The sequence below is a fragment of the Maniola jurtina genome, chromosome 1, assembly GCF_905333055.1.
Source record: "Maniola jurtina chromosome 1, ilManJurt1.1, whole genome shotgun sequence".
NCBI lineage: Eukaryota > Metazoa > Arthropoda > Insecta > Lepidoptera > Nymphalidae > Maniola > Maniola jurtina.
Genome location: NC_060029.1, coordinates 15,848,082 through 15,871,663, shown reverse-complemented (window position 1 = coordinate 15,871,663; position 23,582 = coordinate 15,848,082). Strand labels below are relative to the sequence as shown.

The following is a 23,582-nucleotide window of genomic DNA, read 5'->3' as shown; positions in this document are numbered from 1 at the left end:
TGACATTTGTCAATTGACACTTGAATATTATGAACCTAACGGTTATCTAACCTTCTTTTCTACAAGAAAACTAGAAAAGAGCTGATAACTTTTGAACGGCTGAACCGATTTTCTTGGATTATAGCTAAGAACACTCTCGATCAAACCACCTTTCAAACAAAAAATAGTAAATTAAAATCGGTTCATTCGTTTAGGCGCTACGATGCCACAGACAGATACACAGATACACAGATACACACGTCAAACTTATAACACCCCTCTTTTTGGGTCGGGGGTTAAAAATAGGGCTACTCTAGGGCTACCTGCGTCCAATGTACTAACATTTGACGCAGAATCCTGGACGAAGCCTCGAGGTTTTTCTTGAGAAGTTCCCTGACAGTCGTAAACTGTGACAGAAGCGAACTACCTGTTCTAAAAGTCTAACACAAAGATTTGACTGTGGTGTCCATCCAAACATTTATAAGTGTAAATTAAAAATTTATATAACACCTCCGACAAGACAAGGTTACAGTAACTAGAAAAGAGCTGATAACTTTCAAACTGCTGAACCGATTTTCTTGGATTATAGCTAAGAACACTCTCGATCCCACCTTTCAAACAAAAAAAACTAAATTAAAATCGGTTCATTAGTTTAGGAGCTACGATGCCACAGGCAGATACACAGATACACACTTCAAACTTATAACACCCCTCTTTTTGGGTCGGGGTTTAATAAATGAACTCATGTGGCATAAAAATCGTAAAAATAATATTATTTTGAGCAAATTTTGAATTCGTTCTGCAAAAACATTTTCATAAAGAAGGCGACGCCGACGCGCGCTCCATTAATGTTGTTTTGCATCGCGGCGCGGCGTCATGGACACGGCAAGTATTTTTCTAAAAAACCACTCAATTCGGAGCCTGATATTAATCGGATATTCACCGCGAACCTAGGTACCTATTTATAAAACGAGCGGACGCGACGGCGCGGCGCAAAAACTCCTATAATGTTTATTGTTAAAAACCGCAAAAAGTTGTTGTGAAAACCAAAAACCTTTCATAATATTATGGAACCAAAACAAAAATGGTATCCATTTTCGTTTTGGTTCCATAATATTATGAAAGAGTAGATAGAACGTGAGGAACAGTTAGTTCAAAGGCTGCGTGTAGGTTTTCTCTACAATATAAACTCTCACTATGGAAGGATTTTCAGATATTTCACCCAAGTGAAGCCGGAACAGCAGCGGGGTGATGCGCTCAGTGTCTAACACTGAATGATAGCCATCGAGCTTATTAGGGTTCCGTAGCCAAATGGCGAAAAACGGAATCCTTATGAATTCGTCATGTCTGTCCGTCCGTATATCACAGCCATTTTTTTCCGAAACTATAAGAACTATACCGTTGTAACTTGGTAAGTAGATGTATTCTGTGAACCGCATTAAGATTTTCACACAAAAATAGAAAAAAAAAACAATAAATTTTGGGGATTCCCCATTAAAAAAAAAATTTTGAGTTGCAAAATTTTTTTTTTATCAAACCCATACGTGTGGGGTATCTATGGATAGGTCTTCAAAAATGATATTGAGGTTTCTAATATGTCAACCTGTCGCTCACTAAACCTACGTCTTGGTCCTTGGAGTTAGTGAGTCACGGCAATGGAAGGGTGGTTTGTGACGCAGGCAGGTTCACCTTCACCGCAGCGTTGAGGAAAAACCGTTTTACGCCGCACAGATCGCACAACCTTATTACAAGCAACTAGTTTTCAATTCGACGTCAGCGCTCACGGCTAATTAATTACAGTGATGTGCCATGTCGATATCGATTAATTCTGTATATCTTATTTTATATCTCACTAATGTTAATAGTATTCGAGTATTATTATTAGTCGGATACAAGTTAGCCCTTGACTGCAATCTCACCTGGTGGTAAGTGGTGATGCCTAAGAGAGCGATAAAAATATTACTGGCTCATTGCTCATAGGTGCCTGTTTTTTCATCAGTTACCTTTATTTTCTCTTGAGAAAAATATAACTGTTATTCGCGTAAACAATACTATATTCAGTCGTATGAAATCAACATAGCTTAATTTTTTGTTCGAAAACACATTTAAATAAGGCGTTATGTAAGCTTCAGCCCGCCGCGCTGCCACTTTTCGTCAACAAAGCCGAGTGTCCTTGAATAAAATGAATTTGTGGAACCAAAATATGCCATTTTTCGTTCAAAACAGCTGCAATACATTTTTACCGACCAATCTTCTAAGTGCCTCCTTCAAGCTACTCACTGACAAAGTGCATTGTACTGGTGTTATGTACTACAAAAGCCAAATATAAGCGTCCGTTAGAAAAAGCGAGTATCACACTAATATTATAAAGGAGAAAGTTTGTATGTGTGTATGTGTGTGTTTGTTTGTTACTCCTTCACGCAAAAACTACTGGACGGATTGGGCTGAAATTTAGAATGGAGATAGATTATACCCCGGATTAGCATATAGGCAACTTTTATCCCGGAAAATCAGAGTTCCCACGGGAATTTTAAAAACCTACATCCACGCGAACGAAGTCGTGGGTATCAGCTAGTTATTTACATAATATTCAAAATTATTTAGAAACTTGGAATTGTAGATAAAAGCAACATCATAAAATGAATTAGATTTCAATGCATTAACATAAATCGAATTATCGACATCTAGAAAGGAATCCCTACTGCTTTGAATATAAAGCAGTTCGGATAACTACTAGCAATTATTATAAAATGGTATTGGAATCTCTTGTTGGCCTAGGTAAGTACTAAGTATGATAGCTGCGGTGTACCTCGATCATTTATTATCACTTGAAGCTTTGCCCATTAAGAGGGCTCTCTCCGTCACTCGTTTCATAAAATCGTAGTTCCAATATCATTTGAATATTAAGCAACCAAAGTCCATGAAATTTTGCAGACATATTTTAGAAACTAATATCTATGTCTGTGGTTTTCCTAGAATATGTCTGCAAAATTTCATGGACTTTGGTTGCTTAATATTCAAATGAAATTGGAACTACGATTGTATGAAACGAGTGACGGAGAGAGCCCTGTTAAGCCATAGAATATTATAGTAATACCACAGAATACCTAACATTACCTTACAGGTACAGTCCATATAGAAAACTCACTCCGCAAAGACGTTGAAATAAATAGTAAAAGCATCACTCAGAAAAAAGGTATCCGGTAAGGTATGAGAACCTCCTCCTTTTTTGGAAGTCGGTTAAAAAGGTAAGATACAGGTTATCCGAGAGTTTTAATCTAAATAAAGTTTAAAACTAAAACCCGACTGCGATCGTCTTCATAAAGCTGAAATATTGGAGTAAAATTGTTTTTCTGTCGCTTAATATACTTTAATGTTGTTGTACATTTATATTCATGAGCTCAGAATTTTCTCCTTTTTCATTTAACATTCCACTGGATACAAAAAAAAAGATTTTGAAGATCTCCACTTTTTTTGATATAACATCCGTTAGGTCAATTTTTTCGTATAAAGTATATCCTGTCACCCGGACCTTTAAAACGAATCAATGACACCTCATTCGTCAAAATCGGCCCAGTAGTTTAGGCACTAACGTTGGAACACACAGAATCTGGACACAAACATACATACATAGACTGCTAAAATCATAACCCTTCCCTTTGGCTTTGCCGCAGTCGGGTAAAAAACTATGGCAAAATAAATAATTTAACTAGAGCGTGATTGCTATCACAACATATTCTTATACCCTGATTTCTGACTGTGCGCGTTAGTATTCAATATGACGTACATAGGTAGTAGGTACTGCACTTCACTGAGTAGGTACATAGCAAGTGAATGCAGATTCTGTAGAAGAATTTCATCAGTTACTCTTTGGAAGAGGAAATCCGTAACGAATATGATATTATTTCGGTCGAATGACAACATATTGAACCACAAGTATAATATCATGTTATATCGGTTATATCATACTTATTTATCGTGTGGTAATATAGATGCGGTAAGCCGTCGTAAATTGCTGGTTTCGCGTCAATTTCGCGTGGGCCGCAGGGAATAAGGGTTTTCCGATTAATTACGGAAAAAAAATTCGCTATTTTTGTACATCTAATCATGGCCGATTCGTTAATTCAGTGATCATCACTTTATATGTGTATATACCTGTGTAGTCTTATGTATTTGTATTAAGGTGATGCGGGGCTATTCCGTCGGCGGGGTTATTCCAACTTTTGCCTGTAACTTTTATACTTTAATGATTTATCACTAGCGGCATCTATGAACGGATAGCGAAAACTCTTTTTCTAAAATTGACATTTAGATAGCGCTGCTAAAGCGTTAACTGTTTGACCGACAGTCATGTTTGTTTAGGACGCCATTTTTGACAAGTGTAGTGAAAATTAAGCTCCACGGATTTGGTATCAAAAGTGAGTAAAATTTATCATTTTCTATGGTTTCTATGGTTAAGGAACAATTTAAGAAACAGGAAATTATTTTGTGCTATTCAGTTTTATTTTGCGCTTTGTTTTTACGGAGATATTTGATGCGACATAATAACCCCTCAAATTCTAAGATGGGGGCTATTCCAACAAAAATGATATGACATAATAGCCCCACCATTTTAGTACGGTATTAAAAAAAGTCAGTGATGTGCTAGTGTCGATAAAATAATGATGAATGTTTATATGGGGCTCATACAATCTGATTTACAGTTATTAAATATTGCATTTTCTAAAATTTATAAAATATAATGTATTTTTTTTTACTTATTTGGGGAGCACTGTAATGTATTAGCGAAATAAAGTGAGTCAGATTAATTTTATTAGACTACCTACTCCTTTACATATTTTTTTACCCGACTAAAAGAAGGGTATTACCCGTATTAGAGTTAGACATTTTCGGTTTATTAGACCACGATTTTTTCTGCAACTACTGATTCGATTTTGATAAATGTGGTGTCATTAGCTTTGTCTTAGCGGCCCGATGGTCCATATCTATATGATGTCATGACGAATTCAATATGACGGATATGACATTCAAAAGTATGACAAGAAAAAAAAAGTGAGAGTCGTTAGCATTGTCTTAGCGCATCTTGAGTGTTTTTTTTATCTATATGACGTTACGACGTGTTCAATATGGTGGATATGACATTCAAAAGTATGAGAGCAATAAATTACGTATTTAAAAAAACTATAAAAATTATTCAAATTATTTTTCTAGTTTAACGAATCCGTTATTATGCAAAAAATTACAAAAATAAGAATAGTAAGTATTTAGTCGGGTTTTAGTTTTTGAACTTTATCTTGTTTACTTACTGCAGTCTTAGATACCTACTTACTAACCTATGTTCTCTTATTAAGGTGAACTAAACACCTCTGCCCGACCTGACCCTTTTAGTTCGCCTTAAACTTAAAATTTATTAGGTTTTTTATGTCTTAAGTTGGTAGAATTTAAGTAAGTACTTATGCTCAACAAATTAAATATACGAAAATCACTATGACATGGCTGTTAGTTACCTCAAATACTTTAAGATGTTTGTTCATTACTTCATGTCTCATAAAAGGTATAGTGTTATTTCGTTATTAAGAATATTAAATTTAAATTCAGAATATTGTTTTAAAGACTACGTAATTTAAGATAGAAACTATAAAATTAAGACTGTTTAGTAATTTAGTTACTATTTATGTTACCCTGTTTTAAGCGGTACAGCGATATAAGTTCTGAAGACTACTTGATTTGCCTCATTAGATATTTAATAATAAATATATTAATTTTTACGTAACCTATCTAATTTTGTTTTTTTTTTACTATCCTACAAACAATTAACACCGCTTTTTTAATACACTGACTATTGCTACAAGAGTACTTGGTGTTAAAACTCCTACTATCAGCCGTTAAAGTAAGATAAAACTTTAATTCAATAATTTGAAACTGATTAAAATTTATCGAGTTATTCGGCACATCACTAGCATGTATGGAGGCGCGGCGTAATAGCCCCATAATTTACAAAAAAAGATTTTAAAGGAATTTGAAACCTCCTACCTTATTTTAAAACTTAGAATAGTATGTATTCCGCTGTGATTCTTATGTACCACTAAGTATTACCTAAATAGAATCATAGATGGCAGAGACACAATCAAAAGTCGGAAAAGCCCCGCAGCGGGGCTATTCCGCCGTTTTCCAGAATTCAAATAAAAATTCCTGGTTGTTACATATAGGCATTGATTTTCTACAAAAGTAATACAGTGTAATCATTAACAGATAAATGATTTTTATGATGCACTTACTCATTTGTTGTTATTGCTTTCTTTAGTGAAATAGCAAAGATTTGAATTATACACGTCACTTTTTTTAGGCGGAATAGCCCCGCATGACCTTATACTTATTTTGTATATATTAGTGTATTAATATGTTAATTAACCCCCGACCCAAAAAGAGGGGTGTTATAAGTTTGACGTGTGTATCTATGTATCTGTCTGTGGCATCGTAGCTCCTAAACTAATAAACCGATTTTAATTTAGTTTTTTTTTTGTTTGAAAGGTGGCTTGATCGAGAGAGTTCTTAGCTATAATACAAGAAAATCGGTTCAGCCGTTTGAAAGCTGTTATCAGCTCTTTTCTAGTTACTATAACCTTCACTTGTCGGGGGTGTTATAAATTTTTAATTTACACTTGTGTGTTTTGTGGTGCAATAAACATGTAAGTACCATACATCACTGAATAAAAGCTACGAACGCAAAATATTTCAGACGGTTCTGCTTTATGCCGACTTTTTTAAAGGTTTTAGTAAAAATCATTCAGCATCATGCGGCAATTAACGAAAATCGAGCCAATCGAATCAATGAATGTATCGATGTGAAAGTTTCGGCAAATATACGCAATAAGAATGCAGACAGACACCAAAACTGGATAGCTGAAATTGACTTAATAAGTTCCGAACGAAAGAATCAACAAGTAGTTTAAAAAGTTTTCTAAAAACCCCGACTGCGGTTTGCGCTGCATCGTTTCAGCTCACATATTAAGACGGGTCTCTCCGTCACTCGCTCCATACAAACGTAGTTCCAATTTCATTTGAATATTAAGCCAAACTCCATGAATATTACCAAGTCCATGAAATTTTGCAGACGTATTCTAGGAACTACGATTGTATGGAGTAAGAGACGGAGAGAGCCCTGTTAAAGCATATAGAATGCGCCACTTTATTTTTTAAAGAATTTCATGTACTCGGTAATACTTGCGCTTGAAGACGAATCTAATGACGTATCATTCAAAATCGGTTAAGCCGTCAAGTAGTTCGAGCGGACATACATAGACACAGGTCAAATACATAACCCAACTTTTGGTCTTCGCCGCAGTCGGGTAAAAATATCCAGAGAACATGGGGTTTGGAAACAGATGACGTCAAAATACAAAAAAATTAAAATTAAGATTTATTTCATATAGATACCAAAATCCGCGAGTACGTTCGCGTGCATATTTTTTTAAATCCCGAACTCTGATTTTCCGGGATATAAAATAGCTTATGTCACTCCCCAAGTCTTTAACTAATGTCAAGAATCAGGTTATCCGTTGCTCCGTTGCGGTGTGATTGAAAAACAAACCAAACAAACCAAGAAAACAAACAAACAAATACACTTTCACATTTATAATATGGGTTGATAGGTACAAAAGTTGGTAACCCTACTCTTATGACACAATTCAACCCAAATAACAATGACAAATCTGTAAACCGCAAACTTGGGATAACATTACTTGTACTTACTATACTAATTGAACTCAAAGTATTTGTTTCCGGCCTGTATTAAGTGGGGCTTCACTTGTAGCGGTTTCGAATAAAAAAAGAATTTTTTTAGTCCACAAAAACTGACTACAAATTATTGTTTAGCCTTAATAGAATAAGCTTAACCAAATTTTTTTTTGGTCCCCGTCTAACCTAACTTATCTTAAAATAGAAAACTGTGGAGGGAGCCAGGACTCATAAAAAGTTTTAACAAAGTAGATCATAAATATGAACCATGTAAGTGAAGAATAATGATTTCTTCAAGCTCGCAAACGTTTGACACCAAAGAGACTAACTATATATTCTGCGCATATCTATTCTAGACTCCTAGAGACTTGTAGAATCGTGGCAGACCCCTGCCAGACGTTCTCAAAGTTTATTAAATTGTTAAAGTTTAAGGGTGTCTGCAATGATAGTAAATATCTGGCAATGCATGCTGTGATTTCTAATACTATTCCGAAAATTTGACTTTATACTTTGGCGTAAGATTTTTTATACCATTGTTACCTGTTATCCTCCAAAGCCATCATGATCCAAACTTCATAGTCACTCATTTTTCTTAAGCTTTCAGCTTTTATACAATAACGAAGGTCTGGCACTCGCTGGCTCTCTCTCTATTAGTTTAGAGATTGTGTACAACAGAAATAGCCACAATATACAAGTATTAAAGTAACAGTGTTACGCGAACCAGTACAAGCGTTATAGTAGGTATAATAGTGAATAGCATTGTACTGTGCTTGTGTAAACTGATTGTATTTAATGACTTGATACTATGAAGCTATAACGCAGTTGCAAACTACACGTTTCCGGTGTGAACCCTGAAGGTTTATAGTGACAGCGGGTGGAAATAAATTTTTTTATTTTTATTTATTTGACTTAAACTTTCGCTTAGATGCAATCACATTCACGCCAACAACGCGAATCAACGTTTGGGAGTAGTTTTTGCAAATTAATTAACATTTTTTAACAAACTAAAGTAAAAATTAGAAATTATTATTAAGTCCAGTGTGCCTAAAAGCCCATAGTTTTCCAATTTTGTAATTTGTTAGATGGTTTATTTACGCACGAAGTTGCCTCAAAGTTTAGCTTTCAAACAAAAAATTAAATTTTCAAAATCGGTCCAAAGATTTAAAAAAAAAGATTGCGACAAATTGAGAACCTCCTTCTTTTTTGAAGTCGGTTAAAAATAGAAATGTTTGAAGAGTCATAATATTCAAAATAAAATTTAGTATAATTATATATATTGTTTCAGGTTATAGATAATGGAGAGATAAATCAGTATCAGGCTTAGTACATTAGTAGTAGTAGCAATGTAGAACAGCAAATAATAGAGTAATAGGCGTACGTTTGTATGGAGAAACGCGTAAAAAATGTAACTTTACGAGCGATTTGTGCCCGCTGTCAGTGCGCCACACCACAACCGCTTAGCAAGCACATCGTGATTCACACGCGTCTTGTTTACCTATAGCCTACACACTACACTATACAATAATATTGTGTTAATTAGGACCATTTAGCTGCACACGTCACTTTTCTGGCTAATGCAGTTATCAGCATCCCGGGTTATCCCGGGATTCCGGTGACGTCATGGAGTCAATTAATCACACATTACGACCCTACAGAGCAAACTTTAAAATAGTGGAATGGTCTGTACTGTGTAGTCCCTTCCAACCACTGATCTCTAATGATACACGCTGGACCTGCGATTGCCGATCTGTTTTTGAAGTATTAACTTTCGCCATTTTGGCGCTGATAGTAGCTGCAGTGAGCGAATACGAAAAGATACAAGTGTAAATTAAAAATTTATAACACCCCCGACAAAGTATCTGAGTTTTCCAAAACATCATTTTCAAATAAATAATTATGTATCAAGGCAACGTCCATCTTGACAGCTTGACATATTTTGTCAATTGACATAATATTATGAACCTAACGGTTATGTAACCTTCTTTTCTACAAGAAAACTAGAAAAGAGCTGATAACTCTTAAACGGCTGCACCAATTTTTTTGGATTATAGCTAAGAACACTCTCGATCAAGCCACCTTTCAAACAAAAAAAAGTTAATTAAAATCGGTTCATTCGTTTAGGCGCTACGATGCCACAGACAGATACACAGATACACAGATACACAGATACACAGACACACAGATACACAGATACACACGTCAAACTTATAACACCCCTCTTTTTGGGTCGGGGGTTAAAAACAAATAACGGATTTTGAATTTTGAATGTACGCTGAGAGCACTGAATGACCTGTTTGTTCTCTGCTGTATGCTCTTCGTGTACCTCAGTAACTGCCGAACCAATGATACCCACCCGTCATTGAGTGGATCCCAATGACCAGTTTGACCAGTGATAAGACATTAAACAGGGCTCTCTCCGTCACGTACTCTATACAATCGTAGTTCCAATTTCATTTGAATATTAAGCAACCAAAGTCCACGATTGGAGTCATTGATGGAACCATGGATGGAGCTATGAATCAGATTAACTTAGGTACTCGTAGGTATGCAAGTTTTTCTGTGTGGAACGGATTTGCCAACCGAAAACTGGCAACATGCCTCCCTACCTACAATAATAGTTACCAAAATTATCCATTAGTAATATTATAAGGTAAATGCTAAAATCTGACCTTTTTCTTGACACATCCTGTTAGCAGATTTTTGACGAAATTTGTTTCAGAAACAAGTACGGGTAGGTATCTACTATTGCATCCCGGTCGGAGACGAAAGAGTTCTTTATTAATAAAACATGTTAAAAACCTAAATCAACGCAGACTGTCGTGTGCTAGCCTACTTGACAATTATTTATTTTAATTTTACGTCAGAAATACGTGTATCTCTGGTTCCAGTGAACCGGTTTTGATAAAATACTTCTATAGGTATAATTTAATTCAGCCTTGCGGATTAAATTACAATAATTAAAGTAGTGAAAACCCCAATGAAATCAGATCACAATTTTTTTTGTATTGCGCTCAGAGAAACCAAGCAAGTTTCAATACTTGCGAAATAATAATAATTGTTTTACTTTGTGTTTGCGTTAAGAGGGGTCTCTCCGTCACTCGCCTCATACAAACGTAGTTCCAATTTCATTTGAATATTAAGCAACCAAAGTCCATGAAATTTTGCAGACATATTCTAGAAACTAATATCTATGTCTGTGGTTTTTCAGATTTCTGTTAAAATATTCAGTTTCAAAGTTACGCGATCTTAAAAATTTACATACAAATTTTTGAGCCCCTATAATTTTAAAACTACTCATTTTTAGAAAAATCTAAAACACCACAGACACAGATATTAGTTTCTAGAATATTATGTCTGCAGAATTTCATGGACTTTGGTTGCTTAATATTCAAATGAAATTGGAACTACAATTGTATTAAGCGAGTGACGGAGAGAGCCCTGTTAAGTTAAAAAGTGGGTACACAGAAGAATTTTGAGGACCTCTTGGGAACTGCAGTGTGTCAAGAATGCAGTACTACAAAGGTTAAGCAAAGATCTTGAAATCCTGAAGACCATAAAAGAGCGAAAGTTGGAGTACTTCGGCCACATTATGAGAAACTAGCCGATGCCCGCGACTTCGCCCGCGTGGATTTAGGTTTTCTGAAATCCCGTGGGAACTCTTTGATTTTCCGGGATAAAAAGTAGCCTATGTGCTAATCCAGGATATTATCTATCTCCATTCTAAATTTCAGCCAAATCCGTTTAGTAGTTTTTGCGTGAAGGAGTAACAAACATATACACACACACACACACACACACACATACAAACTTTCGCCTTTATAATATTAGTGTGATAGCAAATACGACCTCCTTAAGCTCACTATTTAGGGGAAAATAGCCGGCAGAAGACCACCTGGCCGAAGAACATCGTGGCTCAAGAATTTACGCCAATGGTAAATCAAATCACATCAAGTCGATCATTTATTTGCTCTAAATGCAGGTTAACAAAGAAATTACAATTATTCATTTTAGTATCACCACATGTTGTCATATGGGAAGAGTACCCGATCTCTTCTCCGCGCTGCGCGGAGAAGAATAGCCCTAATGGTTGCCAACCGATAGGAGACGGTACTTCAAGAAGTTTTACTTTAACAGTCTCATTCATAATAGAAGCTTAGCTTGTTATATGCAAAGTTCTCAAAAACATTATTCATAAACGTTCAATAGTGCTATAATGCTCTCAAAGTATTCCAATAACGGCTCCATAAGTAATAACAGGCTGAACCCTTATATTAATCAGAAATAAATTACTGTTTTGAACAGTAGAAGATCTCCTCTCCTCTCCGCTTAGATGGAGACCTGGCCTTAGACTTTAGAAATTAATCACGAAGACCTAGAGTCAAGAAAAATGTTATCCATGACGATCGACAAGCATCGAACCCGTATTAGACTCATTACTTAGCTATCTGATGTCAATCACCATACATTACCATATACGTCATCAGCAACATAGTTTACATATTACTCACATAGAGTTGTCATATTTTTAGAGGGCAAGCACAATCAGAGAACTTGTCAGAAAGTAAACCGTACCCTAGCAGTTATAGGCGCTTCGGGCGCGATACCAGAGCGAATAGAGTGAGGTTACTCTCGGTTTGATGCTAGATCGACGATATGTCACATATGTATTAAGCTCTGGTGCCATAAAATCATAGACAAGAGTAAATTAAAAATTTATAACACCCCCGAAAAGTGAAGGTTACAGTAACTAGAAAAGAGCTGTTAACTTTCAAACGGCTGGACCGATTTTCTTGGATTATATGTAGCTAAGAACACTCTCGATCAAGCCACCTTTCAAACAAAAAAAAAACTAAATTAAAATCGGTTCATTAGTTTAGGAGCTACGATGCTACAGACATATACACAGATATACAGGTACACACGTCAAACTTATAACACCGCTCTTTTAGGGTCGGGGGTTAAAAACAAGAGCTATAATAGGGCTTCCTGCGTCAAACGTTTTTTAGAAGTTCCCTAACTGTCGTCGACTGTGGCGATACTCAGGGAGACTCAAGCTCGTATCTTGTGTCCTTGAAGTGTAGGTAAAACACTCTATCATTAAAATTATAAATAGCGCTTTCATATTCAAAATTAATAAATTATGTTACTGTCCAGACCAGCAATTTATGGCCTAGTAAAATTATTTATATCTTGTACCTACGATGGTACGGAACCCTTCGTGGGCGAGCCCGACTCGCGCTTAGCCGATTTTAGTACTCACTTATCACACTAATATTATAAAGGCGAAAGTTTGTATGTGTGTGTGTGTGTGTATGTGTGTATGTTTGTTACTCCTTCACGCAAAAACTACTGGACGGATTGGGCTGAAATTTAGAACGGAGATAGATTATAGCCTGGATTAGCACATAGGCTACTTTTTATCCCGGTAAATCAAAGAGTTCCTACGGGATTACAAAATACCTAAATCCACGCGGGCGAAGTCGCGGGCATCGGCTAGTCTAATATAAATGCTTATTATCTCCAAGTGTATAAAAAAAATACGTGATTGCGATCACGAGGCGCGAGAGCTTTTTAACGTCTAATAAAATGCAAGATTCCGATAAAATTGCTACTCTGTAGATAAGTATCTCAATGCATGTACCTACACAATACAATATATTATAGTAGATATGTAGAATACTAAGAAAAATGTTCTATATCAAACCTTATGTATATTTAATACCTATTACGTATTATGTTACTTAGAAATTAGAACATGGGCTATTTAGATAATTGTTTTTATGAACAATCCATACTAATATTATAAATGCGAAAGTGTGTCTGTCTGTCTGTCTGTCTGTCCGTCTGTCTGTCTGCTACGTTTTCACGGCCCAACCGCTGAACCGATTTTAATGAAATTTGGTACAGGCTTGGCATCCCGGGGAAGGACATAGGTTACTTTTTATCCACGGATTTCAAAAAACCGAACTCCACGCGGGCGAAGCCGCGGGCATCCTCTAGTTTACAATAAGTCGATATGGGTACTAAGGCCTTAGTGAAGTAAAAATAATGAATTGAGAAATATAATAGTCCCTTTTCAGCAGGGATTCCGCAGTGTTTGATAAAAAACTGTTCAGCTCTTTGAGGATTATCAGCTCTTTTCTCAGAACTAGTTTTTAACATAGGCACATACCTACTAATAAAATAGGTACCTACTCGTATGAATGCGAAAGTCTGTCTGTCTTTCTGCTACCTCTTAAGACCTCATTTGCCGACCGATTTTGACGAGTTTTGGTGCATAAATAGCTTACATCCCGGGGAAGGACTACTTTTGTCCCGGAAAATCAAAGATTTCCCACAATTATAGACCTAAATCCACGCAGACGAAGTCGCGGACAAGACGTGTCTGGTCTGCTGGGAGGCTTCCGCCGTGGCTAGTTACCAACCTACCGACAAAGCCGTGCCGTCAAGCGATTAGCCTTCCAGTAGGTACGATGCCGTGTAGAAAACTAAAAACCGAGAACTGCCATACCAAGTCAACCCGCTTCCATCTTAGACTGAGAGCTAAGAGCCTGTAATCCATAAAAAAATGATCTATTCTAATTTCTCGTACATTATATACGATGAAGATAGGTATAATGTTACCGGCAATGCATGTAATTCACCATTTCCAGTCGTTAAGTTCATTAATTTTATTTTATAGGCGCGGTTAAACTTACACAATTTTATATGCAACACAACTAACTACCTAATATTATATTTACTATCGTGTAGGAACATAAATATTTAGATAGAAGACAGAGCACTATTAGAACTTAGAGGTTAGAAGACATCAAGGAGATTACTTTGAACATCAACACTTCACGAACTTATAACGAGGCTGGATCGATAGTGGCCATATTTGATTTTTCTCGAACTTTCGACGGTCACTAGGATACCGTTACCAGATTCATTATTTTCATAGATACTAATAATATTTTCTCTGTATTATACCTGTCTATAAGTACTGAAGAGTTAGGGCCGCTACACATCAAAAGGATTTCTTATTAGAGACTTTAGAATGTGAAGGAGCTCTAAGCTCTTACTAATTGGGCGATGCTTTCTGAAAAGGGGCTGAAGATCTTAATATGTACTTATTTGGAATATTATATATTTAATATTGAAGTATATTAAATACATTGTACTAAGTAATGCCCGCGACTTCCTTCACGTGGATTTAGTTTTTGAAAATCCCATGAGAACTCTACTACTCTCTAACTCTATCTATCTACTTATCTACTCTATGATTTTCTGGGATATTAAAACCCGGTCAAGTGCGAATCGGGTCTCGCTCTTTTAGGGTTCCGTAGATAAATAAGACCATCACATTTTGGGTGTATGAAATATTTCTTTTCCGTGTTAGAACATCACAATAAACCGTGAGAGTAAACCCCAAAAAGCTTTGTAGGTACCAACTTTTTTGTTCAAAACATTCTAGAAGGAGAATAAGGTAATCTTTAACCCCCAAACCCAAAACGAGGGGTGTTATAAGTTTGACGTGTGTATCTGTGTATCTGTATATCTGTGTATCTGTCTGTGGCATCGTAGCTCCTAAACTAATGACCCGATTTTAATTTAGTTTATTTTGTTTGAAAGGTGGTTTGATCGAGAGTGTTCTTAGCTATAATCCAAGAAAATCGGTTCAACCGTTTGAAAGTTATCAGCTCTTTTCTAGTTACCTTAACCTTCACTTGTCGAGGGTGTTATAAATTTTTAATTTACACTTGTTATAGATACGTATCTCAACTCAACCTCGTAATTACCTATCTATTTTACAAACATTGTATGTACTATGATATTTGTATACTTATATATTTATATGCATTTGCGTGGTCCCTATTATTAGTGATACATACGTAGTATAACCTATCCAATTAAATACATTGACGCTCACTCATTGTTATAAAACCAAGAAAAAACATAATGTAATCAGAAATGACTTTATAAAGTGCTAATCAAGTTGCATATTGTATTTAGAATCCTATAAAAATCTAAAAGTAGTGCCAAGTGTTTCACAATACCTACTCGTACATGCCTATAGGTACTGTTTGGGGTTAAAAAAAAGGCCGAGTACGGAACCCTCGGTGCGCGAGTCTGATTTGCACTTGGCTGGTTTTTTTTAAATATAACCACTTAAATTGCATTTAATATTGCGTCTTTAACTTAATATGTCGTACTTTCTGTTTTTTCCAAAAAAAAGAAAAAAAAAAGTATTGCTTTAAGGTAGAGCAAGGCAAGTTATTTTCTTTCATAAGTGCACCTATAATAGACAACCAAACTGCAGTGAATTTGTATATTTCATAGTCATAATTATATTGAAGTTGTTGGCGTAAACAAAAAAAAATATACTTAATTTAAAAAAAAACAAACCCGTTCGTAGAGATGCACCCGAAAACGTTCCCGTACACATTAACTTCACTTCACTTTCAAACGTTTAATCCGAAAAGTGCACAAAGTGTTCGACACGTGTCACTTTAATCACTAAAGTGTTTAAACCAAAAAGTGCATTGTACCATGTGTGCTACACTTTACCAGTAGATAAATGAACAACGTCTTCATCGAATGTTTAAAGTTTAAACAGAAAAGTGTACAACACTTTTATAATTAATAAATATTGGCTCCTCAAGGTATGCCACGATCAACGTCACGACGCGTACTGAATTAATGGGAATAAAGTAAACATTATTACGTAAATTTAATTGCAAATAATTCCTTGTACAGCGGCCGTGACGACGCCACGGCCTGTTAAGGGTGCAGCTACAACCAATCGATCTACATTCACTTTATCGTTAATTAGGATTCCGTACCTCAAAAGGAAAAACGGGACTCTTACAGGATCACTTTGTTGTCTGTCCGTTCGTCTGTCGTGTCTGTTAAGAAAACCTATAGGGTAGGTACTTCCCGTTGGGCGTTGACCTGGAATCATAAAATTTGGCAGGTAGGTAGGTCTTATAGCACAAGTAAAGGAAATAAATCCCAAAACCGTGAATTTGTTGTGGTTATATATCACTAAAATGAATATTAAAATGTTTTCACGAAAAAATCAATTTACTAATTAATTTATTAACTTGCATGTTCTACATAAATGTGCTAGACGTATGTAGGTATACCTTGTACGATGCTACGGAACCCTTCGTGTGCGAGTCCGACTCGTACTTAACCGCTTCTTTTTGTTAACTTATCGATAAAGTAGTTACTTTTCTATCTTGGCATAAAGAATATTATTTCATATGAATTATTAAATAGAGGGTCTTTAAAAATACGTAATGTCCACGTCCTTTGCTAGTTTTAAGTGTAATAACTAATAACCATTTTAAATTATCGATTAAACTAAAAAAGCACGTCTAATCACTGTGACGTCACATGCCAGTATTTCATAGAAGTTCGCATACTAAGCCAAATATAATCCTACTCTATGTACTAAGCCCATGTTTTGACGTTTGAGAAAAAGATACTGATTATATTTGTAAAACCATTTTGAATTCTTCACTTAACCAGTTATTTATGTATATCTCGGAAAATCGGTTTACATAAACAATAAAAAGAAGTACTTAGGTACGTGTCGAATCGAAATCCGCCTTTGTTTTGTAAGCCAATTAAAAGTTATAAAAATATTTTTTTTACTATTTGGAAGCGAGGATGATGCAAGATTTTGTTATTTTTGTGCCATTAAATTTCTGATACGAATATTTTTTCTCTATTAATTTATACTAAACAACAGTCAATTAAAATGTAATTAATAATAATAATAACTCTTTTTTTTCTCTCTCGTCTGGCTTTACAAAGATTAGCCAATGTCAAGTTTGAAGTTATTTGTAACAAGTTAGTTAAACTATACAAGTATGGACCCCGTCTGTGCCGGCGCTCGCCGACATACGCACGGCACCCCCTTAGAGCGCTTTCCAGTCAGTTTTAACAAAAAAAAAAAAAAAACACTCCAAAGAGGCAGAGCACGCCCGCCAGCTAACACCAACACAGACGAAGTCCTAATAGCTCTTTATTACACTAAATTATCTTATACCCTAAAATAACATAAAATAGTGTAGATAAAATAAAAAATAAAAAAAAACTACTTCATTTTCTAAGATTTGCGAAGTTGTTGTACTTATTTTAATTTATTTTAATTAGAGTACCTTTCTCTTTTCGAATATTTTAAGGTACGTTGACCACATCAGCAAGCTAAAAAAATATAAACGTGTATAATAATATGTATTTGGGGTGCTGTGGAATGCCTTTCAAAGCACGTGTGTGGCTAATTTCTATGTTAAATTCAGTAGTTTCATAGTCAGTACATTAATTTATGTTTCGTTAACGAGAGTAGGATTTTTTAAAAATAAAGTGGAGATTAAACTAAATTAATGACACAAATACTCTATGAAGTCTCGTGATTAAATTAGTTTAATCTCCACTTAAATTCTTAAATTTGTTTTGAGCAACTCAGCGTTTCTTATCGACAGATTACAGATAGATTGAATATGGAACCCGCACGTACTCGTACAGGAAAGAGAATTTGGCTTAATTCAAATTCAAATTCAAATCATTTTTATTCAAGTAAACTTTTACAAGTGCTTTCGAATCGTCAAAATAATCTACCACTGGTTCGGAATGCTGTTCCTAACGAGAAGAACCAGCAAGAAACTCGGCGGTTGCTCTTTTCAAATGTACAATTTACAATAATATGCTTACAAAAACGTTCACACATCCCTGTTGATGTTCGTTCGCATTCGTCCACCATAACGTGTTGCAGTAAAATGTGTCGGTGGCCTAGTAAGGACTTCCTAGAAGCGATCGCAGTGGGCACGGCTTTCCTGGCCGTTCGTCTCAATTACCACAATGCGGTTCGATTACTCAGGTTTCAGACGTCTCCATAATGCAAACTTCGTGTTACGAGAGTACCTAATTACCTAGCTATGTTGAGAAAAATACTTTAAAGCCTTTTAGGGAATCTTGTCTTGAGTCTCGAATGTTAATTTTCTCTCTAATAAAACGTGCACTAGAGCAAATATAATTGTAACATGAGTTTAGAGCACTTTAGCTCCATGTTACTTTGACGCTAAATTGTTTCGATACTCGAAATCTGTCAACGTGTCGAGTTGTACAAACTCATACTAAACCAACAGGTATCCACGCAAGCAAATATTTTACTTTGACGTTAAAGTATTTCGATACTCGAAATCTGTCGATGTAGAAACTCGCACTTAATTAACTGGTATCCACAGTCCAGTCCACATAAATCTACCTAAACATAATATACTGCCGTCCTAACGAAGAGAGCAATAACTAGGTTTCGACTACTTTCGAGATATTCGCAGTTATGATTAGCTACTTACAAATCGTATCTATACTAATAAATAAAATTGTAGTGTCTGTCTGTAATTTCGAAATAACTACCTCATATTAAGCTCATATGGTTATTTGAACGATACCAACACTGAATCACACGTTTTTAAAATTTTTGTCTGTCTGTCTGTCTGTCTGTCTGTCTGTCTGTCTGTTTGAAAAGGCTAATCTTTGGAACGGCTGAACCGATTTTGACGGGATTTTCACAGACAAGTAGAGGATTGACCAGGGCGTAAAATAGGCTACTTTTTTAACCGACTTTCGAAAAGGGAGTTGTGTTTTTCTACCTATGTACACCGAAATCTCCGAGATTTCTGAACCGATTTGCGTAATTATTTTTTTAATCGGTAGAGGAACTTTGTGACATTGTTTCATAAAAAAATTGGATTCCAACTCCTCAATCCTGATGCTGCAGGGGATCTGGCCAATCCACGCGGGCGAAGCTGCGGGCATCAGCTATATTACATATTATTGCAGTTTTGATAACCAACAGAACCGAAACTACTGAAGATACAAAAAAGACGTCTAAGGCGAAAATATAGAGCTCATTTTCCTGATTACCCTAACGAAGAGAGCAATAACTAGGTTTTGACTACTTTCGAGGTATTCGCGGTTATGATTAGCTACTTACAAATCGTAATATTACATATTGCAGTTTTGATAACCAACAGAACCGAAACTACTGAAGATACAAAAAAGACGTATAGAGCTCATTTTCCTGATTACGGATATGGTCTTAAGTCAATTTGCCCAAAAACTCGACTTATTGCACTCTTTGTTAGGACGGCAGTATAGGTATACGTGTATGAAACGACTAGTGCTGAGTTGCTGACTGATAGACTCATCAACAGCACAACTCAAACCGCCGGGGTTTGGACGGTAAGTTTCTTTCATGACGTAGGTGCCAACTACAAAGGATTTTTGGAAATTCTACTCATAAGGGAGAAAAATAAAGAATGAAACATTGAATGAGAGTCCGTCGTTTTTAACCCCCGACCCAAAAAGAGGGGTGTTATAAGTTTGACGTGTGTAGGTATCTGTGTATCTGTCTGTGGCATCGTAGCTCCTAAACTAAAGAACCGATTTTAATTTAGTTTGTTTTCGTTTGAAAGGTGGCTTGATCGAGAGTGTTCTTAGCTATAATCCAAGAAAATCGATTTAGCCGTTTGAAAGTTATCAGCTCTTTTCTAGTTACTGTAACCTTCACTTGTCGGGGGTGTTATAAATTTTTAATTTACACTTGTGTTAGTTTTTCAAGTTGTACCTATTTTATGAAAATTGGAATTTGAGGTTTCTATTAAAATGATCACCTAAGAAAGGGTTCAGTTATACCCGAACAAGCTGGACCAACTAGTATAACATAAACTCGCGGAAAAGGTAGAGATTGACGGTCCATGGGATTGGCATAATGAATATATTAATAAAATGGAACTACGATTGTATGGAGTAAATGACGGAGAGAGCCCTGTTAAATAGTTAGGTATTAACACCAATTATATTGAATGACTTCCAACTATTCTATAATTGTTGCATCTTCATTCCCTATAAGTTATTAGGTGAGGGCTGAGGCCCGCAACTTCGTCCGCGTGGGTTAATTTTTTGAAAATCCCGTGGAATCTCTTTGATTTTCTAAGATAAAAAGTGGCTTATATCTTTCCCTAGGACGCAAGCTATTTATGCACCTATCATTACGTGTAAATCAGGTCAAAATCAGTTCAACGATGGGCCGTGAAAAGCTAAAGCAGACAGATATACACACATGCATTATAATATTATTAATAATAATTAGATGATGCCCGCGACTTCGTCCACATGGATTTATTTACCCAGTTTATTCTTATCCCAAGGGATACTCAATTCTCAAAGGGTTCTCAAGAGAACTCTTTGGTAAGGTAACAGACAGACAGACAGATGGACACACTTTCGCAATTATAATACATATTACCTGCTAGGAATCGGTTAATATAGATATTAGTATGAATATGTGGAATATGATTAGTATTTCAATTTGTAGTAAGTACTAGTAATAAACGATTAATTGCTTACCTACTATGTACTTAATTGCTTTGGATTGTTCTAGAAAATTTATGTGTTCATGTTTTTCAGTTTTTTTTTTCTATATGCACTAGGTAATAAAACGTTTCGCTGCGCTGCAAGGAATCGTCAATGTACGAGCAGATACTGAGAGTAAAAAGAATACCCGGCTGAGTTTGTTGTGAGCTCTTCTCAGACCTGGACGCTTTTGGAATCCCCGTAACTTTAGTTTTAAGTTAACGTATTAATTATCACCATTACATCATCTTACAAATCCAACAAATAACAGTCAAAAAGTGTACAATACTATCTACTTTGAATTTGACTTTGACTAAGATTGAACGTGATACTGGTTTCAAAGTATCAATTGTTTTTTCTGCACGATTTGCGCTATCTTGGCATACGCTCTTACACGCGCATTGCATTTCACGCTTCAATAAATTGAACGCGTATGCACGCTTATTTTGGCGTGTGCGTTAGAACTGAATTACCCTAAAACTCTGTCACAAAAAACATTTCAGCCGTATCTTATAGTAGTCGTTTCGCTCTGAAAAAGGGCAACACCAGTTTAACAATATCCCCAAATGCTTACGGGTTGCATGCCTTTCACACGCAATGCCAATGGCATCAAAATCGGTTTTTCATCGAAATCGGTTGAACGGGTGGACCGTGAAAAGTTATCAGACATACACACAAGCATACAGATACACATTTACATTTGCAATATTAGTATGTATATGGATTATGTTACTAATTAAATATCAAAACAACGTTAGTATATTTTCACTTTGCCAACTAAAACTGTAGAGAGTTACGCCTGGCCTGTCTCATAGTTGACATGGGTCGGCCTTGGGTTGACAAATGGTTGACAAGATGTCGGCTTACAATTTCGAAGAGGTACACAGTCACACAAATACTTAATAGATAAGACTAGCTTATGCTCGCGACTTCGTCCGCGTGGACTATACAAATTACAAACCCCTATTTTACCCCCTTAGGAGTTGAATTTTTAAAAATCCTTTCTTAGTGGACGTCTACGTCATAACAGCGATCGGCCTGCTAAATTTCAGCCCGATCCGTCCAGTAATTTAAGCTGTGCGTTGATAGATCAGTCAGTCAGTCAGTCACCTTTTCCTTCTAGATATATTTTAAGATGAAGATTGCTATACGTAGCCACTCTCATCACGTATAAAATTGATTCAAAATAAAAAATTATGCTTATCTGGTCTTAATTTAATAATCTTCCATTAGTATAATGATGGCCGATTTATTAAATCGGCGATTAGATAGGTGATCGATGTGAATGCAATGCTAACAAAAAATTAGAACAAAATTATCATTTTGATCGCCGTATATAGAAATTTTATCGCGATGCGTACGTGCGTTTGTTGTATATGAGTGTATTTGATACATGCGTGCGTTTTATTCGATGGCAAAATAGCACTTGATTGCATGCACACGTTTTAAGTCAGGACAGGCATTATAGTTAGGTAGGATAGCTTGCTGTCAGAATGAAAAATGTGCATTGAGCACTGAGCAGTGCTCATTAAAGGTAAGCAGTGCTTTAAATAGTGCCTCTATGACGTGCGCGAAATTGGCAGGATGGCAGCAGGCGAACCTGAAAGTAGTATGGTAATTCTTGTCTACGGCCTCAAATCTATACGTCAATAATATCGGGAGAAATTCGACATCGAAGTTCGTATTGGTAGACAACGAGTATCAAACTCGTTCTAGGGGTATAGATTAGGTACAATTATCCACACCGGATTTATCAAAATAGGTAAGCAAAGTACTTCACTAATGCACGTCTAATCACATGTCTCATTTGAAATTCCAAAGTCCGGCGGCTCGATTACGCCAAATGAATGACAGCTACAGTGTGACAATCGCAATCACCTCTGATTGGTCGATGCTCGCTCACTATTGGCTACAATGCATTGTTGCATCAAGAATACCGTAAATTCAGCCAATCACAACAATTGCGATTGTAAAAATGATTGATGCAAGTTTTCCTGAATCGATCTACTGGTTTAATAAAGGCTCGTCAGACACCGCGGGACGACAGCGGCACGGCAACGTCACGACTCACGACAAATAGAAATTTCGTGACGTCACGCTACTGTTAGACTTATAACTCTAACCTTGGATGTAAACAGATGGACAAACAGACAAGACGCACACCGAGGTCATTTTATGAGTGTTTCGATTTTTAAACGGCCTCAAATATAGGTTTTTGAAGTCTGTTACTTTTGAGTATGGAACACTGAAAAAAATAAACCATAAAATAAATACATTTTATTTGGGACGGGATATCCATGTTTTTAAGATGCTTGTACGATGGGTACGGAACCCTTTGTATGCGAGTCTTGCTCTTGACCAGTTTTTTTACAATGAGTAAAAAGCATGCTGATTTGCTAACTCAGTTCAACTATTGTGTAATATACTGTTTGAAAATACGTACCAATTTTATCCAA

At 36.0% G+C, this 23,582-nt stretch overlaps 1 protein-coding gene across 3 annotated transcripts in view; it reads right to left on the bottom strand.

Annotated features, from left to right (window-relative positions):
* Positions 1–23,582, bottom strand: part of LOC123864576 — a 144,725-nt gene that overhangs the window by 87,966 nt on the left and 33,177 nt on the right. The window contains exon 1 of one of the 3 annotated variants that reach the window (XM_045905139.1): positions 16,105–16,532. The exons of the other annotated variants lie outside the window; for them this stretch is intronic. Within the exon in view, the coding sequence (XP_045761095.1) occupies positions 16,105–16,144 (40 nt within the window). The 5' untranslated portion in view covers positions 16,145–16,532. Of the gene's footprint in view, positions 1–16,104; positions 16,533–23,582 lie in introns of those variants that run through there. 3 annotated transcript variants of the gene reach the window in all.